The sequence below is a fragment of the Xenia sp. Carnegie-2017 genome, unplaced genomic scaffold (genome assembly GCF_021976095.1).
Source record: "Xenia sp. Carnegie-2017 unplaced genomic scaffold, XeniaSp_v1 HiC_scaffold_24, whole genome shotgun sequence".
NCBI lineage: Eukaryota > Metazoa > Cnidaria > Anthozoa > Malacalcyonacea > Xeniidae > Xenia > Xenia sp. Carnegie-2017.
In genome coordinates this window covers 13,099,563-13,117,745 of record NW_025813487.1, presented here as the reverse complement: position 1 = coordinate 13,117,745, position 18,183 = coordinate 13,099,563, and the positions used below count along the sequence as shown (strand labels likewise).

Genomic DNA, 18,183 nt, shown 5'->3' with positions numbered 1-18,183 from the left:
TTCACACGTCAGCAAATACGTAAACAATAAAACTATGTTCATGCATGTCATTAGTGCAAGCTTTTAATGCATGCATTTCAATATACTATAAATAGTCCAGAGAGAGAAGAGGTTTGCACCATTTCAAACCGTCTTCCCTCAACTAAATCCTACACTGGTTGCCAAGCATATAAATTCCTGACAAAAAAGGCAAAGACAAATAGACAACCGTAAACAGCAACAAAATTCAATTCAAACATGAGCATCCCCAGGTACAAAATCGTCTTGCATTCATTCTTGTTGGCAACATAGTCAAAACTATTGCAGCGAGGAGAAAGGTTAGTACTTTAAACTACACATTTTATCACTAACCAACAATGCATGATTATATTAAGAATAACTACACAAGTTATCACTAATGTACGATGGAGGATTATATTAAGATTCACTACACATATCATCACTAACCTACACTGCAGGATTATTTTAAGATTTACTACACATGCAGGACCGAAACTAGAACGCTAATTGGGGGTGAATATTCATATTTAGCACTGCCCAACTGGTTTTTTTGGTTAGCGATTTTATTTTCAAAAGAAATCAGCAGGACAGAACCGAATATATGAATATTCACCCCCCCTCTCAATTAACGTCTAGTTTTGGCACATGTTATCACTAACCTACAATGGATGACGGCAAAACCGGCTTTTGTCTTGTGATAAGATTTGAAATGCTTCCTGAATGTCAATAGTTGTGTTGGATGACGAGGCACGCCATAGTCCGGCCATGAAATGTAATGAAACTGCTGAACTTTGTGATGCTCACCATCCTATGACAATAACAACAAACACTAAAACTTAAAGGTAAAAGATAAAAACATCAGCGTCCGATTTGTCCCTTCGTCGCGTGGAACGACCGACGACATTCCTTTAACAATAATTTCAAAGTGAAAACAAAGAATAGATTATTTGACAAAGTACGGCACAGATTGTGATTGATACATTCATAAGGGTTCACTCCAAGCTTATTACATATGGGTCTGTCAGCAATGAGGTCGACACACCATACTTCTGTTGCAGAACAAGGTAAAAGATAACGTGGACAACGGCAAAATGAAGGTAACCGTTAAAAATAGAGGAAAATTCTCTCATAACCATTTATCTCGCAGTCTTTCAGTAATATCAAGAAAGACGTCTTTGTAAATTTCTGATTAATTAGTGCATGCACAGTTAAATCAATAATATAGAAAAACGACCTACCAAAATTCCCTCTTCAACATGCAGCCTCATGGAGGTTTGCTCTAAGACTGACTTACCTTACTCACTACTGCAGATCTCAAGACGTAATCAGCAAAAGCTTTAGTCTTGGTGATGGTCACCTGGATCGTACCGTATATCTTGGATTCATCTGGCCAATACTTTTCACATTTCACCTGAGAGGAAAAGCACGATGTATGTACAATTTTAATCATTTAATTCTTATCACGATTCAAAATGACACGAAAATATTTATTCTATTAAATGAAAGTTCTCTAAAACGGTAGTTATTTTTTGCCAGTTTGATTCTCTAACTGTTGGCGCTTTTATGGAATGTAAATTAAATAATTTATGTCGACACAATGGTCCCACCAAGTGTAACCATGTATGCAAGTTTTTAACCAGATTCGGACGGATGAGTTAAAGCAATACCCCCCTGTTCTAAACTTTTAAGCTAAATAAAGCAGGTGGAAGAGTCTAAACTCGTCAGACCAAACCTACTGAAAAAAAAGCATATGTATGGCCACACTGTTCAAACCTTTCCCATTTCTTTTAATGTCGTCAACATCACAATAGTTGGACACTTGTGTTCGAATATCATCCTCCAAAAGTCGTTGACTGTTTTGGGTTTGGGTCCTGAAAGAAGGAGAACAAAAAGAAGGAATTTCGTTATAGCACACTAACGATAAAATGTAAGTCAATTTAGTTTGATAAAAATCGAAAAAATTATAATGATGCCATGGTTGCCTCAAGTTCTTTCGTTCTCGTTTAACGAATTAAAAATGTACGTATTTACCTAATTAGAATTTAATATTCAAATTTAAAGGTTGTATTACAATTAATACGACCTTACAAGTCGCATGTACTGGTAGTATTAGCTCAGAATAAAAATTATACAGAAGAGCCACTCAGGTGTGCACCGCATCCTTACGGCCGCCATTAAGATTCTTACGGTTATTCACTTTTTTGCAACCGCTGCAATTACAAGACGTCATTTCTTCACAATGAAATTGAAAATATTTCAATAGAAGAATTGACGTTCGGTCATTTTAGTGGTTGGGAACAAGTGAAAAGTCCTAAATATCTTGCTGGAATAATGGCTGCCGATATGCGCGGCACAACATGCGCGAGGAAAAATACATCTTAGGCTCCGATACGAGTGACCCTTCTGTACATCCCAAATTCTGTGGTATTACAGACAATCCCGAAAGTTGGCATGAAATAATAAAAATCACCACATAGTATTCCCAAAAACACAAAAACATTTAATTTACACAATACTTGACAGTATGTGAAACACTGGCTAAAACATTTTGGCAAACATAGTATTACAATGCAAGTTTTACTCATCCTCCCTTGCTTTTGTGTACATTTGATAATTAAGTAAGCTCACTAACATGGTTTTACTTATACATTTGATAACTAAGTAAGCTTACTAACATGGTTTTACTTATACATTTGATAACTAAGTGAGCTCACTAACATGGTTTTACTTATACATTTGATAACTAAGTAAGCTCACTAACATGGTTTTACTTATATATTTGATAACTAAGTAAGCTTACTAACATGGTTTTACTTATACATTTGATAACTAAGTAAGCTCACTAACATGGTTTTACTTATACATTTGATAACTAAGTAAGCTCACTAACATGGTTTTACTTATACATTTGATAACTAAGTAAGCTCACTAACATGGTATTACTTATACATTTGATAACTAAGTAAGCTTACTAACATGGTTTTACTTATTAAATTTGATAACTAAGTAAGCTCACTAACATGGTTTTACTTATACATTTGATAACTAAGTGAGCTCACTAACATGGTTTTACTTATACATTTGATAACTAAGTAAGCTCACTAACATGGTTTTACTTATACATTTGATAACTAAGTAAGCTCACTAACATGGTTTTACTTATACATTTGATAACTAAATAAGCTCACTAACATGGTTTTACTTATACATTTGATAACTAAGTGAGCTCACTAACATGGTTTTACTTATACATTTGATAACTAAGTAAGCTCCCTAACATGGTTTTACTTATTAAATTTGATAACTAAGTAAGCTCCCTAACATGGTTTTACTTATTAAATTTGATAACTAAGTAAGCTCACTAACATGGTTTTACTTATACATTTGATAACTAAGTAAGCTCACTAACATGGTTTTACTTATACATTTGATAACTAAGTAAGCTCCTAACATGGTTTTACTTATTAAATTTGATAACTAAGTAAGCTCACTAACATGGTTTTACTTATACATTTGATAACTAAGTGAGCTCACTAACATGGTTTTACTTATACATTTGATAACTAAGTGAGCTCACTAACATGGTTTTACTTATACATTTGATAACTAAGTAAGCTCACTAACATGGTTTTACTTATTAAATTTGATAACTAAGTAAGCTCACTAACATGGTTTTACTTATACATTTGATAACTAAGTAAGCTCACTAAAATGGTTTTACTTATTAAATTTGATAACTAAGTAAGCTCACTAACATGGTTTTACTTATACATTTGATAACTAAGTGAGCTCACTAACATGGTTTTACTTATACATTTGATAACTAAGTAAGCTCCCTAACATGGTTTTACTTATACATTTGATAACTAAGTAAGCTCACTAACATGGTTTTACTTATACATTTGATAACTAAGTAAGCTTACTAACATGGTTTTACTTATTAAATTTGATAACTAAGTAAGCTCACTAACATGGTTTTACTTATACATTTGATAACTAAGTAAGCTTACTAACATGGTTTTACTTATTAAATTTGATAACTAAGTAAGCTCACTAACATGGTTTTACTTATACATTTGATAACTAAGTAAGCTCACTAACATGGTTTTACTTATACATTTGATAACTAAGTAAGCTCACTAACATGGTTTTACTTATTAAATTTGATAACTAAGTAAGCTCACTAACATGGTTTTACTTATACATTTGATAACTAAGTAAGCTCATTAACATGGTTTTACTTATACATTTGATAACTAAGTAAGCTTACTAACATGGTTTTACTTATTAAATTTGATAACTAAGTAAGCTCACTAACATGGTTTTACTTATACATTTGATAACTAAGTAAGCTCACTAACATGGTTTTACTTATACATTTGATAACTAAGTAAGCTCACTAACATGGTTTTACTTATACATTTGATAACTAAGTAAGCTTACTAACATGGTTTTACTTATAAATAATCTCTAACAACAACGCAATGATAAGTAACTGCATATCTTTTGACACTAATGTGGTACACATTGAAATTATCGAATAAACAATCATTTCGTATTCAAAACGTGCGATAGTACCTCATTTACATTCTTCCATTCCCAAGCTTTTTTGATAGATGTTCAATCTCGGCCTTGATTTGCATAGCCTCAATTCCATTCACTCTACATTGGATATGAGCCATAATGGCGTCATAAATAAACATGTACTGATCCTAGATTGGTTAGAACATATGGCTTTCTACTCAAAATGACAAACTATGAGGTAGTAGCAACAGTTAAAAACAAACAAAGTAACGTGCGAAAAATTGATGTTTCTCAAAACACAGATGCCATCTTAAGAACTTCATTATCTTTGTGTCAAAAAGATTTGCAAATAAGGACAATGATCACACCACCAGTAAATTTGAGGAAGTTAATTCTATGTGAAATAAATTATACCTACAAGATTGACATGGAAACTAAAGCGCATATCTTTTAACTCTTCAATCACAATAAAGCACCCTTTCTCTAATGGCGTCTACAGCTCAATGACATAGAACCAAATCTACTAGATATGTGACTCCGCACAAATTCTATATTTACGAGAAATGCAAGCCGCCATCTTGAAAGTTTGAAAACTTACGCTACTGACGATTAAAATCTGCATTTCGAGAGTTGATATACAGTTGGAAAGTTGCTGGTTTAGATTCAATTTTTAAATTTTTTTATAGGATTGGGTTTTCAAACCTTCTTTTAACTTATCTTTCATTTTGAGTTTTGCTTTTTGCCACCTTGCCTCACCTTGACTCAGTAGATAGACATAAAGAGCTAGGATCGCGTTCAAAATCATTGCGTCACCTCGATAATGTGTGTGTGAAGGAAGATAATATTCATACATGCAAATTATTATGTCTAAAAACATTAAATTTTAGGGAACTTAATTTGGCAAAAATTAAGTTCAAAAATAAACATGCTCTCCTCTGGTTTTGCCACTGCTCTCCCATGGAAGAACACCCCCTTGAATACATCTCAAGTAGAGATGTCACTGTTATGGTCAATTAGGACATGCTGTCTGCAGCACCTTTATACATAAGCACTCTCGCCCCACACACACAATGATACCCACTAAAGTACTGTATGCGTAGAGATTGTCTTATTACATATTTATTGACATACCGCTGTCTGCACCATGTTTATTCGCCGCGATCTCATCTCTTTCACAAAGCCAAATACATCAATATTTGTCTCATAATCATCGTCAAGATCATCGAGGATTTTATCTATGGCCATAAATACTCCAGTACGACCAACACCAGCGCTATAGGAAGAAAGCAAACGGAAAAATTTACTAGTATTAACGAGATAACAACCTGTAACGTATCAATGACCTAAAATATGCATTATCCATCCACTAAAACGAGCTCGTGTCCCACACAAAAATCAAGTGTTTATAAAACTGGGTGAAGCACACCAAGCGGGAAATTTTGGCAATTTCCACTTCTGCTCCAACACTGAACTTCCACTGAACTGCTACGACACTGAACTTCCACGGAAATGCTACGACACTGAACTTCCACTGAACTTCCACTGAACTGCTACGACACTGAACTTCCACTGAACTGCTACGACACTGAGCTTCCACTTCTGCTACGACACTGAACTTCCACTTCTGCTACGACACTAAACTTACACTGAACTGCTACGACACTGAATTACCACTGAACTGCTACGACACTGAACTACCACTGAACTGCTACGACACTGAACTTCCCAGACAAATAGATCTCGAGTATTATCAATAGTAGCTTACTATGATGTCTTAAGGGGCGAGTGGATGAATGGTTAATGGCGTGAGCTGTAAGCCAGACGGCGCGGGGTCAATCCCGGCTCGTGGCACATTTGGCAATGTGTCTTTAAACCTAGCCCGGGTTGACCAAACCATGTGAGGGAAATTTGGTAGAGGAAACTATGTCCTCGGATGGACTGTACCTGCATCTGCAATGTTGCAGCCTTGTCATACTGTGTCACGCTGATATCAGCGTTGTGGTTGCGTGAAGGGTACGAGCGATTGTAGTCTGTTCAGCTGCCTTCACTATAATGTAAGTAACCAGGATGTTCCACTTCGTGGTACCCTCATACGTCGAAATCGACGGAGTCCATTATTATTATGACTTCACACGTCAGCAAATACGTAAACAATAAAACTATGTTCATGCATGTTATTAGAGAAAGCTTTTAATGCATGCATTTCAATATACTATTAATAGTCCAGAGAGAGAAGAGGTTTGCACCATTTTAAACCGTCCTCCCTCAACTAAATCCTAGACTGGTTGCCAAGTATATAAGATTCCTGACAAAAAAGGCAAAGACAAATAGACAACCGTACACAGCAACAAAATTCAATTCAAACACGAGCATGCCCAGATACAAAATCGTCTTGCATCCATTCTTGTTGGCAACATAGCCAAAATTATTGCATCGAGGAGAAAGGCTAGTATTTTAAACTACACATCTTATCACTAACCAACAATGGAGGATTATATTAAGAATAACTACACATGTTATCACTAATGTACGATGGAGGATTATGTTAAGATTTACTACACATGTCATCACTAACCTACAATGGAGGATTATTTTAAGATTTACTACACATGCAGGGCGGAAACTAGTACTTTAATTGGGGGTGAATATTCATCTTTAGCACTGCCCGACTGATTTTGTTTGTTAGCGATTTTAATTTCAGAAGAAATCAGCAGGACAGAGCCGAATACATGATTATTCACCCCCCCTCTCAATTAACGTCTAGTTTTGGCACATGTTATCACAAACCTACAATGGATGACGGCAAAACCGGCTTTTGTCTTGTGATAAGATTTGAAATGCTTCCTGAATGTCAATAGTTGTGTTGGATGACGAAGCACGCCATAGTCCGGCCATGAAATGTAATGAAACTGCTGAACTTTGTGATGCTCACCATAATATGACAATAAGAACAAACACTAAAACTTAAAGGTAAAAGATAAAAAAAACATCAGCGTCCGATTTGTCCCTTCGTCGCGTGGAACGACCGACGACATTATTCCTTTAACAATAATTTCAAAGTGAAAACAAAGAATAGATTATTTGACAAAGTACGGCACAGATTGTGATTGACACATTCCTAAGGGTTCACTCCAAGCTTATTACATATGGGTATGTCAGCAATGAGGTCGACACACCATACTTCTGTTGCAGAACAAGGTAAAAGATAACGTGGACAACGGCAAAATAAAGGTAACCGTTGAAAATGAAGGAAAATTCTTTCATAACAATTTATCTCCCAGTCTTTCAGTAGTATCAAGAAAGACGTCTTTGTAAATTTCTGATTAATTAGTGCATACACAAGGTAAATCAATAATAAAGAAAAACGACCGACCAAAATTCCCTCTTACACATGCAGCCTCATGGAGGTTTGCTCTAAGACTGACTTACCTTACTCACTACTGCAGACCTCAAGACGTAATCAGCAAAAGCTTTTGTCTTGGTGATGGTCACCTGGATCGTACCGTATATTTTGGATTCATCTGGCCAATACTTTTCACATTTCACCTGAGAGGAAAAGCACGATGTATGTACAATTTGAATCATTTAATTCGTTATCACGATTCAAAATGACACGAAAATATTTATTCTATTAAATGAAAGTTCTCGGTAGTTATTATTTGCCAGTTTGATTCTCTAACTGTTGGCGCTTTTATGGTATGTAAATTAAATAATTTATGTCGACACAATGGTCCCACCAAGTGTAACCATGTATGCAAGTTTTTAGCCAGATTCGGACGGATGAGTTTAACCATGACTCCCCCCCTGTTCTAAACATTTAAGCTAAATAAAGCAGGTGGAAGAGTCTAAACTCGTCAGACCAAACCTACTGAAAAAAGCATATGTATGGCCACACTGTTCAAACCTTTCCCATTTCTTTTAATGTCGTCAACATCACAATAGTTGGACACTTGTTTTCGAATATCATTCTCCAAAAGTCGTTGACTGTTTTGGATTTGGGTCCTGAAAGAAGGAGAACAAAGAGAAGGAATTTCGTTATAGCATGTAAGTCAATTTAGTTTGATAAAAATCGAAAAAAGTATAATGATGCATGGTCGCCTCAAGTTCTTTCGTTCTCGTTTAACGAATTAATAATGTACGTATTTACCTAATTAGAATTTAATATTCAAATTTAAAGGTTGCATTACAATTGATACGACCTTACAAGTCGCATGTACTGGTAGTATTAGCTCAGAATAAAAATTATACAGAAGAGCCACTCAGGTGTGCACCGCATCCTTACGGCCGCCATTATTCCAGCAAGATACTTACGGTTTTTCACTTTTTTCCAACCGCTGCAATTACAAGACATCATTTCTTCACAATGAAATCTGAAATAATTCAAAAGAAGAATTGACGTTCGGTCATTTTAGTGGTTGGGAACAAGTGAAAAGCCCTAAATATCTTGCTGGAATAATGGCTGCCGAAATGCGCGGCACAACATGCGCGAGGACAAAAACATCTAAGGCTCCGATACGAGTGACCCTTCTGTACATCCCACATTCTGTGGTATTATAAACAATCCCGAATGTTGGCATGAAATAATAAAAATCACCACACAGTATTCCCAAAAACACAAAAACATTTAATTTACACAATACTTGACAGTATGTGAAACACTGGCTAAAGCATTTTGGCAAACATAGTATTACAATGCAAGTTTTACTCAACCTCCCTTGGCTTTTGTGTACTTTTGATAACTAAGTGCGCTCACTAACATGGTTTTACTTATACATTTGATAACTAAGTAAGCTTACTAACATGGTTTTACTTATACATTTGATAACTACGTAAGCTCACTAACATGGTTTTATTTATACATTTGATAACTAAGTCAGCTCACTAACATGGTTTTACTTATAAATAATCTCTAACAACAACGCAATGATAAGTAACTGCATATCTTTTGACACTAATGTGGTACACCTTGAAATTATCGAATAAGCAGTCATTTCGTATTGAAAACATCCTTTAGAACTAGAAAAGGCACGTGCGATAGTACCTCATTTACATACCTTGGGTCGCGATGTAATAATTGTCAGTTTTGCCCTGAAATACAAACGTAGAAACGTTAAACAACAATTGCGTGGAGTCTATGGGGCTGTTCCCGGCGAGCCGAGTTTCAGTGAGGCGTGAAATGATTTCGAGGTATTTAAAGGAGTAGAAACTTCAAGCGTAAAAATTACAACTGTTTGTTTAAGCACCACAAGTCATTCCTGTAATTCTCAAATTAAACCAAATTGGTTGTTGTAATTTTAAATGTTTTGTGTAGTTATCAAACCAGAATATTGTAAAATTGCCAGAGAAGATATATCTGATGATGAGTATTGAATCGTTTCCATTTGCTAAAATCATTTATCGCTTGACTGAATCCCGTCTACACCCGGGCTCATGTAATCAGCCCTATATTAGTAAGCAACCATTCACTGACATTATTCGAACGACAATCAACATACAAGATGTGCCAAAACAACGGAACGCACACAAATAATTATGTATGTATTAAAATGTAATCTGTACAAAATAACTTTGTCTGCAACAGCTGTTTGTTCCAACTGGTTGATTTGTTTACACGCTAGTCTGACAGCATGTGAATGCTATAGTGATAGTATTGTGCATAGTAACTTTGGCACATAAAAAATTAGTTTGTGTGGGTTCCGTTTTTCGGGGGTGAACTGAATTCATTATGAAATTTGAATATACGTAAATGTAAATAAGTATGCCCATTATTTAAGAAGTCTTTGCATTGAACTCCTGCAGTGTTGTGTAAAACCTCCTTAAGTTTGTATATAGAAGATTTAATAAATATTTGATAAAACTTTTACATCAGGGGGACACCCTGTATATGGTTAAATTAATGAACTAAAGCTTTGTAGAACACTTACGTCGACAAATGAGGCATTAATATAGTCAGTTTTTTCATCTCCGGAGAGTATCACACGAGAATGGTCGTCTAAATGAAACGGCCTTCGTTAGTATTGCATGGTTCTTAGACTAATACTCAATATTGCTCCGTTTTTATTAGTAGTAAGATTTATTAGTCAATAATCTTACATCTGACTGCATTTCAATCAGTTATCGTCATTATGGTATAGTTTTTTCGTCCATAATCTCACACGTGACTGTGCTTCCACACAAGTTTCGAAATATTGAAAGTTTCTTGGCTAATAATCTTACATGTGACAGCGTTTCCATATCGGTTTTTTGAAGTATTGTGAGGTTTCTTCGCGACATCCCAATTGGACATTTGACCATTTGGTAAATCCTGTAGAAAATCAAAATCATTTAAGTGTTACACCAAATGTGTGACAGTGTCAAAAAAAACGTGAGAAAGTTTGGGAAGTTTGATTGGACAGACGATTAACTGTGAAAACGGAAAATTTCCTGATATTTTGTGATAACTTGCAGTTTTACGTACTTTTTATATACGTAAGTAGATCGTTTGTACAATTACTACGAGCTTTCAATGATAAGCTCGCGTCTCTTACAACGAAAATCTGAGTAAAACCTTTCGATTAAGTGCGCATGCCCTTAACTCAATGATAGCTGGTGCAACATTACCTCGAACTCTAACTTTAGTTCCTTTATGTTGTTATGCTTCAGTTTCCTCACGTGTCTCTCGAACATTGCTATGGGAATTGGTTGACGATCCTTGGCGGTAATAGCTTAAAGAGTACAGAAAGGAAAACATCAACAGGAGAGAAAATAAGTATGTAATTATCTTTAAATAAAGAATGTCATTTGAAAAGTTTACAAGCGCAATGAAGAGGGTTTACTCTATTTCAGTAACAAATGGAAATAATTTTGCTTGTATCAGACGTTAAGAATGTGAAACTAAGTTAACACAAAGGAAACAAAGAAACACACATGGAACTAAAAACACACATGAAACTAAGCAACGCACATAAAAATATAAGTAACATACATGAAAATATTAACACACATGAAATTAACACGCATTAAACTAAGTAACATACATGAAAATATTAACACACATGAAATTAACACGCATTAAACTAAGTAACATACATGAAAATATTAACACACATGAAATTAACACGATTTAAACTAAGTAACATGTGTGAAAATTGACACATGAAATTAACTAAAACACACGACACTAAGTAACACGAAGTAAAGCTCTAAGCTATTGAAGACAAAAAACTTGTCATCACAAAAAGCCAAAAAACGTGTTAAAATAGACAACACACACACGGATGTTGCCAATCGATTTTATAAATTTTACCAGCATTGTTCTCGTAAACTTTCACTTCATTCAGGACAAGAACTGATTCATCCTGTCTGTTCATCGGGCTATTGATGTTATCAGGGGTGTTGATATTTCCAATGTTATGGCTTCCAACAAATACTTGATTCATTACAGATGGTCCGTGATTTCTAACCTTTTCTACATTTGATTTTTTAACGGACCCAGAACGTTTTCTTCCATTACGCCGTCTAAGAGGGGGAAATTTAAAAGGTGTTGATACCAAACGGAAGCTGAATTTTAATTCTGAAAGATGGAAAACTGGTACGTAGTTATTTAATGTTGGAAAACTGGTGCGTAACTATTTAATGATGGAAAACTGGTGCGTAATTATTTAATGATGGAAAACTGGTACGTAATTATTTAATGACGGAAAACTGGTACGTAGTTATTTAATGATGGAAAACTGGTACGTAATTATTTAATGTTGGAAAACTGGTACGTAATTATTTAATGATTGAAAACTGGTACGTAATTATTTAATGATGGAAAACTGGTACGTAGTTATTTAATGATTAAAAACTGGTACGTAATTATCTAATGATGGAAAACTGGTACGTAGTTATTTAATGTTGGAAAACTGGTACGTAATTATTTAATGATGGAAAACTGGTAGGTAGTTATTTAATGATGGAAAACTGGTACGTAATTATTTAATGATTGAAAACTGGTACGTAATTATTTAATGATGGAAAACTGGTACGTAGTTATTTAATGATTAAAACTGGTACGTAATTATCTAATGATGGAAAACTGGTAGGTAGTTATTTAATGTTGGAAAACTGGTGCGTAATTATTTAATGATGGAAAACTGGTGCGTAATTATTTAATGATGGAAAACTGGTACGTAATTATTTAATGATGGAAAACTGGTACGTAGTTATTTAATGATTAAAAACAGGTACGTAATTATTTATTGTTGGAAAACTGGTACGTAATTATTTAATGATGGAAAACTGGTAGGTAGTTATTTAATGTTGGAAAACTGGTGCGTAATTATTTAATGATGGAAAACTGGTGCGTAATTATTTAATGATTAAAAACAGGTACGTAATTATTTATTGTTGGAAAACTGGTATGTAATTATTTAATGATGGAAAACTGGTACGTAATTATTTAATGATAGAAAACTGGTACGTAGTTATTTAATGATGGAAAACTGGTACGTAATTATTTAATGATAGAAAACTGGTACGTAGTTATTTAATGATGGAAAACTGGTACGTAGTTATTTAATGATTAAAAACAGGTACGTAATTATTTATTGTTGGAAAACTGGTATGTAATTATTTAATGATGGAAAACTGGTACGTAATTATTTAATGATAGAAAACTGGTACGTAATTATTTAATGATGGAAAACTGGTACGTAGTTATTTAATGATTAAAAACAGGTACGTAATTATTTATTGTTGGAAAACTGGTACGTAATTATTTAATGATGGAAAACTGGTAGGTAGTTATTTAATGTTGGAAAACTGGTGCGTAATTATTTAATGATGGAAAACTGGTGCGTAATTATTTAATGATTAAAACAGGTACGTAATTATTTATTGTTGGAAAACTGGTATGTAATTATTTAATGATGGAAAACTGGTACGTAATTATTTAATGATAGAAAACTGGTACGTAGTTATTTAATGATGGAAAACTGGTACGTAATTATTTAATGATAGAAAACTGGTACGTAATTATTTAATGATGGAAAACTGGTACGTAGTTATTTAATGATTAAAAACAGGTACGTAATTATTTATTGTTGGAAAACTGGTATGTAATTATTTAATGATGGAAAACTGGTACGTAATTATTTAATGATAGAAAACTGGTACGTAATTATTTAATGATGGAAAACTGGTACGTAGTTATTTAATGATTAAAAACAGGTACGTAATTATTTATTCTTGGAAAACTGGTACGTAATTATTTAATGATGGAAAACTGGTAGGTAGTTATTTAATGTTGGAAAACTGGTGCGTAATTATTTAATGATGGAAAACTGGTGCGTAATTATTTAATGATTAAAACAGGTACGTAATTATTTATTGTTGGAAAACTGGTATGTAATTATTTAATGATGGAAAACTGGTACGTAATTATTTAATGATAGAAAACTGGTACGTAGTTATTTAATGATGGAAAACTGGTACGTAATTATTTAATGATAGAAAACTGGTACGTAGTTATTTAATGATGGAAAACTGGTACGTAGTTATTTAATGATTAAAAACAGGTACGTAATTATTTATTGTTGGAAAACTGGTATGTAATTATTTAATGATGGAAAACTGGTACGTAATTATTTAATGATAGAAAACTGGTACGTAATTATTTAATGATGGAAAACTGGTACGTAGTTATTTAATGATTAAAAACAGGTACGTAATTATTTATTGTTGGAAAACTGGTACGTAATTATTTAATGATGGAAAACTGGTAGGTAGTTATTTAATGTTGGAAAACTGGTGCGTAATTATTTAATGATGGAAAACTGGTGCGTAATTATTTAATGATTAAAAACAGGTACGTAATTATTTATTGTTGGAAAACTGGTATGTAATTATTTAATGATGGAAAACTGGTACGTAATTATTTAATGATAGAAAACTGGTACGTAGTTATTTAATGATGGAAAACTGGTACGTAATTATTTATTGTTGGAAAACTGGTATGTAATTATTTAATGATGGAAAACTGGTACGTAGTTATTTAATGATTAAAAACAGGTACGTAATTATTTATTGTTGGAAAACTGGTATGTAATTATTTAATGATGGAAAACTGGTACGTAATTATTTAATGATAGAAAACTGGTACGTAGTTATTTAATGATGGAAAACTGGTACGTAATTATTTAATGATAGAAAACTGGTACGTAGTTATTTAATGATGGAAAACTGGTACGTAGTTATCTAATAATGGAAAACTGGTACGTAGTTATTTAATGATGAAAAACAGGTACGTAATTATTTATTGTTGGAAAACTGGTATGTAATTATTTAATGATGGAAAACTGGTACGTAATTATTTAATGATGGAAAACTGGTACGTAATTATTTAATGATGGAAAACTGGTATGTAGTTATTTAATGATGGAAAACTGGTACGTAATTATTTAATGATGGAAAACTGGTATGTAGTTATTTAATGATGGAAAACTGGTATGTAGTTATTTAATGATGGAAAACTGGTACGTAATTATTTAATGATGAAAAACAGGTACGTAATTATTTAATGTTGGAAAACTGGTAAGTAATTATTTAATGATGGAAAACTGGTACATAATTATTTAATGATGGAAAACTGGTACGTAGTTATTTAATGATGGAAAACTGGTACGTAATTATTTAACGTTGGAAAACTGGTACGTAGTTACTTAATGTTGGACAACTGGCACGTTAACAAATCCCAAAGTAATAATCATACCTTCTCACAAACAGAATGACCAATACGACAAGAACAATGACCAAAATAGTAGCCACAATTGCACCTGCAATAGCTCCAGGATTTCCGCCGCCTATAAGATGAAAATGAATGATGAAAAACAAAAGGCAAAAAAAATTAAGTCTACAAGGGGTGGACAAAATGTTTCTATTCTACATCGCTTTGATTGGCACTATTGTAACGCATCATAAAATCATTGTAAACATTTTTTTATAATTAATCTCCTAAGTAAAAAATGGTTATAATTTGCGTTTTTTGAACGAAAATGGCGGCAAGATGCCCATGTGACCCATTCCACCCAATCACCTTTATCATAATTCAAAATGCAGAGAGCAATACAACACTTACAAATACAGGGCTCTGATCCCAACTATAAAGGAAACATGGCTACCTAAAGGTATGAATACATAACTTGATATTGCAGTGCATTATATTCATTTGCGTGTGTTCCAACATCACAATGATCACAAACGCGCAAGTGGAGCTGTATTAAAATATCTTACAACTAACTAGGAACATATGATGCACTTTTTGCACCTCCTGCAGTTTTTTGCACATTGAGTGTACATGTTATTGATTATAAACAGAACATGCAATTTTTAACACATTACATATGTCTCTCATAAATTCCTTTTCCTTCACCCAAAAGCATGAAATTTCAAACAAATGACATGGAAACTTTCAAAAAAGTATGAATTGAAGCAGTAACTGGCTTAACATCCATCTCTTATGTAGGGTAGTTTATTTTGGAACTCAATGCAATTAAAATACAGATGCACAAAATCCTTGCCTCAGTTACTTGTTGAACTTTTGCTGCATCATCAAACAAAATCACTATTCATTATCAAGAATTTTATGTGGTCAAATCCATGGTCAAAACGAACTTTGTAACGATCTTGAAACATTACACTTTAGACATCCATAAATTTCACATAAGCTATTGATAGCAAACACCAACCTGATGACTTCCGCTTTTGGGCAGTTGCTACCACTGGACTCCAGTCAGTGGAATAATAGTCCTCCTGAAGCAAAGTGAACATTCATATCTGAATAAAAAATGTTGTTATCAAAGCAGGTAAAAAGGTATTGAAAAGATCGCACCTGATCGTTTAAGAAAACGCGTTGAAATATTCTGTGGCCCATAGAATATTTCAGCGGCCCATTATAATAAATTTTACCATTAGAACGCCGTCTTCTTGTCCCTGCAAGACTTGTGTTTCCGCTATCACCAAGTGTGAACTCAGACTTAAAATTTCCGCGAGACATTACGGCGGCAATATACGGCGTTGGTTGCGTGGCAGCAATGGCCTCAGAATAAGTCCCTAAGTCTGTGTTTTTGAAGTTAGAAGTCAAACGATTCTCTTCTTCGCCATATTCCATCACTACTACGAAGAAATATCTGCAAATTGAAGGCAAAACATTTTTAAAAATACACGCATACCCTCTGCTTTCATCAATTGTCCAAATACAAGTTGTACATCTAGGCACTGCCCTAAAAAACTGAGCAGCTGTTTAGACCTCCCCAATCCTCTCATTAAAACTATTGTCCTATATGTACTTGAGCAAAGAGCTCAATAAAACTCAAAAAATAGTTCTTTGTTCCTTACAGCATGTAAAAATTGACCCTGAGGTAGCTACAAACCGATATTCCAAAGTTGGATTTTGCAACAAATAAGTCAATGTATTTCCAATCTGCGTCGTGGGCAGTTCAGGTGCCACTAAATATGAAAGTGGAATAAATTTATCATCCTAATCAAAACTTTACTTCAACGATAAACAACTTACATCCATTTGAAAATGCCCATGTACTATTGCTGTAAATTCCAGATCCCACTATCGTAGACGCTAAAACGCGAACATAATATTTTGTCTCTGGCTTCACATTATTAATCATTTCAAAATGCTGTTCCTTGGTGGTATAGTTCGTTGAACACGTTTCATTCTCCAATTGCGTAATACAAACAGTGTAACTGACTATCTTTCCGTTTCTTTTGATTACATCAGGTGGCTTCCACGTGACTGATAACGATGAACTGTTGATGGCGAAAATGTTAACATTTAAAGGTGGACCTTCGGGAACTGAACAAAAATGAAAAACACATCTTTTAAAGATTCATCTAAAAGAGTAAAAACACTTTAAAAAGAAATCCCAACCAGTGTACTGTCATTACTAACTTAAATAAAACACTAAATGTAGATATGATTAATTAAAACACAAAAGAAAATCATGATTGACACAAGAGTCCACCAGCAAACGATTTGAGCTCTCAAAATTCGTCCACGACAATAAAACCATCAATGCAAACAAAACCAAAATGAATGCACAAATAATATGAACTCACCATCTTCAGCAGTGGTAAAACTAGCTTTAATTGATCCACCAAAACCTTCAGAGTTGCCAGCGGTTACATTTATCAAATACGTTGTGTAAGGAATAAGATTATCTAATTTGTAAGGTTTAATTAGAGTTTCCTCCCAAATTTTATTAAAAATAACGACAGTATCCTTAAGAACTATTAATCGAACTTTGGTCAGAGGATTGAAAAGATTTGTGCCAAGTTTCACACCAGTGTTTTTGGGATCTTTCCAGGATATCTTGAGGTATCTCGATGCAACTTCATTCGCAGTAAGATGTGTTGGTTTGTGTGGTAGCATGTCTGCAAGATATGGCAAAACTGTAAACTTGGTATCATTGCATTTTGAGTTGGATAAAATCATGCGATAAAATAGAATATTTCGTCGGAATTTCATTGATTTCAAAAAAGGGAACATCATTATGCTTAGTAAAAAGTTCAGAAATTGTGGAAAAACGAAACATGTAGTGCAACACTAAAGTCTGAGATCGCAATGTTAAGATTTGCCTTCTTTATTCGTTGTTTCCATGGGACATGCATAGAATGCCCCAAATA

The 18,183-nt window shown here is 33.8% G+C and overlaps 1 protein-coding gene across 9 annotated transcripts in view; it reads right to left on the bottom strand.

The window, feature by feature from the left end:
• Window positions 1-18,183, bottom strand: part of LOC124451776 (receptor-type tyrosine-protein phosphatase F-like) — a 28,940-nt gene that overhangs the window by 2,137 nt on the left and 8,620 nt on the right. For 4 of the 9 annotated variants that reach the window (XM_047002372.1, XM_047002374.1, XM_047002371.1 and 1 more), the window contains 14 exons: window positions 17,617-17,931; window positions 17,060-17,353; window positions 16,917-16,992; window positions 16,376-16,673; window positions 16,233-16,296; window positions 15,257-15,347; window positions 11,810-12,021; window positions 11,125-11,228; window positions 10,741-10,828; window positions 10,449-10,516; window positions 9,579-9,612; window positions 1,774-1,871; window positions 1,295-1,411; window positions 660-808 (listed from right to left, as the gene is read on the bottom strand). In XM_047002372.1, coding sequence (XP_046858328.1) covers window positions 660-808; window positions 1,295-1,411; window positions 1,774-1,871; window positions 9,579-9,612; window positions 10,449-10,516; window positions 10,741-10,828; window positions 11,125-11,228; window positions 11,810-12,021; window positions 15,257-15,347; window positions 16,233-16,296; window positions 16,376-16,673; window positions 16,917-16,992; window positions 17,060-17,353; window positions 17,617-17,931 — 2,008 coding nt within the window. Of the gene's footprint in view, window positions 1-659; window positions 809-1,294; window positions 1,412-1,773; window positions 1,872-7,337; window positions 7,488-7,814; window positions 8,071-8,428; window positions 8,527-8,835; window positions 8,895-9,578; window positions 9,613-10,448; window positions 10,517-10,740; window positions 10,829-11,124; window positions 11,229-11,809; window positions 12,022-15,256; window positions 15,348-16,232; window positions 16,297-16,375; window positions 16,674-16,916; window positions 16,993-17,059; window positions 17,354-17,616; window positions 17,932-18,183 lie in introns of those variants that run through there. The other 5 variants (XM_047002375.1, XM_047002378.1, XM_047002377.1 and 2 more) reach the window with 5 other exon arrangements.